Genomic DNA, 6,690 nt, shown 5'->3' on the forward strand with positions numbered 1-6,690 from the left:
CCCTAAAATGTGCAATTTTTAGAGGAAATTGGGCCATGTTAACAAGAAATGTGCGCGAAATTTGAGGTTTTTAGGCACTTTCAGGGGATGAAAGGGCATTTATAAAGGGGTGGGGAAGATTTTTCAAAGATAGTTATTTTCCCCTTGTCCTCCAGTGGTTACGCCATTGGGCAGCATAGATCAAAGGAGTTATGACAGTTTTTGAAGTGGAGAAGGGGTTGCAGGGTGTTGTGAGTCTGGTCATTATGATATCTTCCTTTTTATTCTTGTCTTTATTTTTCTCTTTTTCTTTCCTTTTCTTTTCCTCTTCCCCTCCCTCTCCCCTCTTTCTTTTCTCTTATTACCCAGCCCGGTACGACGGCTTGGTCAGCCCGGTAAAAACCGGCAGGGGAGGGGCAGTTTTCCCCCTGCCCTCACCCCCGCGCCTGTTACGACACTGGCTAACACGCCAATCATCCCCTCCCCCCAATGAAAAATATTTTTCTACGCCACTGCATACGTTTGACCCAAATACTCAACACACAAGAATGTCCTTGATATTTATCATTAAAAAACAAAATTTCACGAAGAGGACCCCTCCAAATTTCTCTACCACATCATCAAGTTTGCTTTTTTCAATTTAGTTGGCCCTACATTCAGAATATACGGTAGAACCTTTCTGGCCTCTGGCCGCAATCATAATGGGGTGCTGGGTTCGATCCCATCCTTCCTATGTCATCATAAACCCAAGCCTCATGATCATCATTTTCCATTACTCACACAGGAACATTTCATAAATTTGTAGAAATCTATCTTTAAAATACCCCCGAGAATGCAGGAAAATGCATGTATCCGATCATCTACGAAATAACATTTTTTTGAACCCACAAATTGTATCACCCCCCCCCCCCACTTCATCTGGACCTGCCCCTGGGAGGCCACAGTTAACCATGAAAATATTCAACTGAAATAGAACTCCTACTTTGAGACACCCCTCAGAGAACACTTTTACAGCCACAAAATGAGAAAGTATATATTTTAATATTACGAGACACCCCTCTAAGGGGATAATATTATGGTTCCAATTTTGTTCTCTTATTCGGGTTTTACTGTATTTTAGGACCTTAAAACAACAATCAATGTATTTCTCATGAGTCTATAGTCAAATCGGTGCACTTGTGGGTTCAACCTCAACATCTGCTCCTGGAAGTAAATACAGAGTTAAGGAAGTTGACTAATAATCGAGTCTTTTTTGTGATAACAAATACAACAAGAAGTGATGAAGGATATTACCTCTATCTCATTTAAAATAGTGGATTTGATGTTACTTCAAATGATCACTGCCAAACAAACAGTCCAGTGTAAGTATATCATTGTGAAACGATTTTGTATACAGTAGGTTGATTTTGTTTTAATCTTGTCTTAGGAGTCAACAGTCTAGTCGGTGTCATTTTTCCATCAACTGAGGCTGTAGCTGGTGATGATGCCAGATTGGAGTGTGCATTTATGTTAGAAACTAGGCCCTACATAGCTTCTTTTCTGATACAAAGTGATGTAGATGGAAATCAAGGTGATACACTTGTGGATTCAAGCTCAACATCTGCTCCTGGGAGTAAATACAGAGTTGAAGAGGACTTGACTAATAATCGAGTCTTTTTTGTGATAACAAATACAACAAGAAGTGATGAAGGATATTACCTCTGTCGCATTCAAGGTAGTGGACTTGGTATTATGAGAAATATTCCTGCCAAACTAACAGTCCAGTGTAAGTATATCATTGTGAAAGGATTTTGTATACAGTAGGTTGATTTTGTTTTAATCTTGTCTTAGGAGTCTACAGTCAAGTCAATGTCACTATTTCATCAACTGACGCTGTAGCTGGTCATGATAATAATTTCTTTCCTCCTTTAGCTTCGGGTGGAAATCTCGACTGATCGAATTTTCTACACGAAGTTTACTAAGCTGGGTAGACCATGGAGTTATAAATATTTTTAAAAATTATTTTAAAATAATTATATTAAAATTATTATATGATTGAGATTACCTGTCAAAATAATAGCTTGATAGAGATGGCTGTCAGGAAAAAACTTATCAATAGGCCTACTTACTGTCAACCTATTATGACTTTCCCAAAATGTGTATGGTGTTACACCCTGGTCCATAGAATTTCAAGACAGGTACATCATATTGATCTGCATGGCAAGCATTGAACTTTTGGCAAGCAACAGTAAAAACACCGCCTCCTCTACGATTGCAATTGCTTGTTTTTTTTTAAACAAATATATGGCGCATAACTCAGTGTCTGAGAAAACCCATAAAGATGAGATTCAGTGACACAAAGAATGGATGGAGATCCAATACAGAGTATATTCTGCAGCCCCCTTCCTTTCCAACACTGTGCATTGAAATAAATCAAACTGGATATGGAATCATGATTGTTACCACTAGCATTGTTATTGCACTTACATGTTAGTTTGAGTGTCCAGACCTGAATTACTTTCAGCGTCCTCTGTGATTATCAATAGTTCCCGTACTAAAACACTCAACATGATTTGCATAGAAAATATCATAGAATCCACACAGGGAGGTGCTTTTTCGGTAAAGTTGATTGAAAATATAAAAATAGATTCTGAATAATAAAAATATACAAAAATATCCTTATAAAAATATATATAAAATATCTGGGGAGATTGTCCCATTAACTTTCTTCGAGGTTTATCTCAGTGCTCAAACACCCAGCAAAAATTATACTGTATATTAAATATTTATGTACAATCATCATTTTCAAAGTATGGTTTTCATAAATCATTAAAATATAAATTGTAATGTAAATCATAATAATAATAAAAGGTAAAACAGATTTGATGTACAATCGTCAAATAAAATAGCAATTATGTGGATATAATGACATGAAATTAATGGCAGATCAGAATTAAGAATCAACTACATTCGGCAAGCAATACCTGGTTTAGAGAGATTACTTTTATAGAGAAAATATATTTTGTATAGACAGAAGTTCTTTATAGTTCTTAATTTGCTGTCATTTTTAGTTATCGACACAGTTACGATTGACGTTATTCCCAATCCTGTCACTGAAGGTAATAATGTAACATTTAATTGTTCTGTAAATGCGAATCCAATTCCAACAATCACTCTCTTGAAAGATGATACTGAAGTAAAAAGCGAAACATCATCAAATCTAACTTACAAATTATATAGTGTGGATAAGAGAAATGGAGGAAACTACAAATGTAAAGCAAGTAACATGGCTGGAACTAGTACATCACCAATTAAAGTGTTGGATGTTCAGTGTAAGTGGTCTTAATTTTCTTTAAATAAAGATTATATTTATTTGTATTAAATAATATCAATGTATGCAACACAACTTTCAATCATGTTATTAATGGGAATATTTGTTCTTAATGACTTCAGATTCTAATTTGCAAATTTACAGGATATCAAGTTTTTGTATATAGTACTACTAAATATAAAAGGCCTTGAAATTTGTTGGTGTTTGTGTAAATTTATATTGTATTCATTTACAGTAGTTGCCCATTATGCCGCAGCTTCCTGGCATATAGGGCAGTAAATAAACAACTATAGATTATTGTTTTATTTTATGAATACAAAACTTGGTAGTTTTATTGATACCTACCTGTACCTACCTACCAATTATTGGTATATTTTATGATTACAAAACTGGGTAGTTTCATTGACTGCTACAAAATGTAACTTTTGTATATTGACGATTCATTCAAAATGCTGAATCCCTAACAATACTGTACCGTATATCTACTGTTCAGATTCACCGGATATTACTTTACCTGATAACATGACTGTTGCTCCTGGTGGGAATGCTTTTATTGAACCAAATGTTTTAGCTAATCCTGATGACATCACCTACCAATGGATCACTGATCCTCCTGGAATTGATAATGTCGATTCAAACCCAGCAACTTTCACATTCAAGGTACCAAACGTTGTCGACACAAACTATACCATAACGGTGACTGCTACTAATAGCATTGGATCAACAACAGAGTCAGTAATGGTCATTGTTGCAGGTACTGTAAGCTTCAGAATTTTCAGATGGTAAATTGCCAGTGAATTAACTGTTGAAAACTGAAAGCAATGATGAATTATATAATAATATAAATTATCCAACATTGATATGTGATTTGGCTTAACTGTTATTGTTATACCTGTATAGGCCTACATTTAAAAAAAAAATAGAAATATAGATATATGATTATGTCTGTGATGTGGTTTCATGTGGGAAAGACAATATTTTCAATGGTACACAATGCATAGCGTCGGGTTTGTCATGATAACTACCGGTTGTTTAGCATTTTCCAGGCTGTCAGAAGGCACAAAAGTACGAATTATTGTCGAGGACCTAGTCTGGAGTGGGTGTGAGCTAGAGTTTGAAGAAGCAGGTTATGGGTGTTCTCCACCTATCGAGGATCCATGGGGGCCATACTTAAATACATATCTGCATATTTAGCTATTTTATAGTCTTATCTAAGTTATATATTATACTCTGTTATATATTTTTTTGGAGCCAGACTGTACAATTACAAATTACCCTTTCGACCCCCACCCCCCGAAGGGGGAAGAGGCTATTGCAATGAGCTCCATCTGTCTGTCTGTCTGTGTATTTTTCTCTGTCTCCCTGTGAGTGTCCTTACGGGAGAGCATAACAATTACCCCGTCCCCCGAGGGGGAGAGGGCATTACAATAAGCTCCCTCTGTGTGTGGGTGTGTGGGTGTGTGTCTCTCGGCGTGTGGGTGTGTGTGTGTGTGTGTATGTTTGTGGGTGCTGTTAGTGTGTGTGTGTGTGTGTGTGTGTGTATGTGTGTGTGTGTGTGTGTGTTTGTCCTTCCGGGAGTGACTGATGGGCTTGCCACTTGAGGCATTTGCTTGGCCTCGTTTGGTGGACGGATTGGAGAAGTAAGATGCAGATTTTATAATGTTTTAAATATTTTCCGGCCTTATATATATATTTTAATGGGAAAAAATAAAATATGAAAAAGTATTACATACATTCAACCATGCCCTAATCCAGATGCTGAACAGGTGTTAATGTGTATCTGCATAGATTTAGATTTGATGGAGGAATTATAATTCCTCCATGATTTGACCAACAGTGAATGCTATGTTAGCTGACACATGTACAGGGAAGATTTCCCTTTGTTAGCTACCATCTCGTGTGAGGAAAATATAATTATGAATTATGAATTGTAAACTTTACACTTAACATGTACATCTCTACCTCTCGGCTACATTTCACCTGATATGTATAGTTGGTATATTACACGCCTATAATACAACAACAATTCAATAATAAAATAGACATTTATTTTCTTCCAATTGTAGTCAAAATAACAAACACGGGCCGGAGGGAACGGAGCTCATCTTGGGCAAGGCCGCTCAATTCCTTGGGTAAGGCCATTAGCCAAATACTAATGGACCTTACCCGATTACCCATAGCCCCTATCGCCCACAGGCAACGCAAACAATTCAACAATTAAAAAAAGCAATACGAAGAACAATACATAAGTATAATTTATGGGAAAGACAATTGCATTGGGTGTGTAAGCTGAGAGTGAACATTTCAACGGAGATTGCAAGCACTAAACACTCCGGTAATGTGACCCAGACAGACGCTGTTCTTGGAAAGAATGAGTAGTTGTAATAGATTAAGAGACAAAATGAGGGACTTGCGAGAGAAGATTCACTAAAAAAAATCTAGTGATGGACAGGCCTGAGCACAAACTCACAAAAACACACGGAGACCCAAACTGCCATTAATTTTATTCTCCCCAAACATTTAAGTGACATGTTTACCCTCAATCACTCAATTCACAATTATCGTACTCGATCCAGAAAAGATATTCGAATAGGCCTACCTAATCATAACACTAACTATTTTCAGCACAATATTAGATACTGGTTCTATACTCTGGTTTAATTTACCATCTCCAATTTTAAACTCAGTTTCTGTAAGGTCATTTACCAAAAACTCAGGAATCACCTTGTTTCGCAATACTAAAATTATTTTTAACGATCGTGACTTGCTGCTCCTTGAAACCATATTATGTTGTCATGATTGTGTGTGTGTTTGTGTTGTTTTTTGTTTGTTTGTTTGTTTGTTGTTGAAAATGTTAAAATTGGAAAATAAAGGAGAGGAAACAGCGGATCGAGTGCATCGACTGTACACAAAGATATCACTTAACAGGGCAAGTATTTGTAACATAAGATTATCTTGTTATAATATTGTCTTGATGAATCAAATCCTATTTACATGAGAAAAAATAGTTATTATTTAAAGTTTAGCTCCTATCTTAAGAATTCACTTAACGATTTTAATAATTATAAATTACCCAATAAATATAATAAATATAATATAATTATATTATAATTATATAAAATAATTATATTATAACAAAATTCTGAAACATGTAAATTATGAGTATTTTGCCGTAGGATTAAAAATCCAAAACGGTGCTGGGTTTGGAGCCTGTTCTTCGTATGTCATTCCATTCATAGAAAAAGCCAATAAAGAAAGCATACCAGTCATTAATGTTTAATTTAATGCTATATATATATATATATCTGTCTCTTATACACATCTGGACAGACAGCTCCTCATCAAGCACGTCGTCGGACGTTCGTGCAGAAAGTTCGTTGCAAGATCTTCTGCTCGCGTAG

General features: G+C 35.9%; 1 protein-coding gene across 1 annotated transcript in view; it reads left to right on the forward strand.

The window, feature by feature from the left end:
* Positions 1-6,690, forward strand: part of LOC117105482 (roundabout homolog 2-like) — a 22,199-nt gene that overhangs the window by 8,768 nt on the left and 6,741 nt on the right. Inside the window, exons 3-5 of the mRNA XM_033246646.1 lie at positions 1,406-1,744; positions 3,030-3,290; positions 3,783-4,043. Of these exons, the coding sequence (XP_033102537.1) occupies positions 1,406-1,744; positions 3,030-3,290; positions 3,783-4,043 (861 nt within the window). The remainder of the gene's footprint in view (positions 1-1,405; positions 1,745-3,029; positions 3,291-3,782; positions 4,044-6,690) is intronic.

This window comes from Anneissia japonica, unplaced genomic scaffold, assembly GCF_011630105.1.
Source record: "Anneissia japonica isolate Jap-2015-1 unplaced genomic scaffold, ASM1163010v1 scaffold287853_len143968_cov122, whole genome shotgun sequence".
Lineage (NCBI taxonomy): Eukaryota > Metazoa > Echinodermata > Crinoidea > Comatulida > Comatulidae > Anneissia > Anneissia japonica.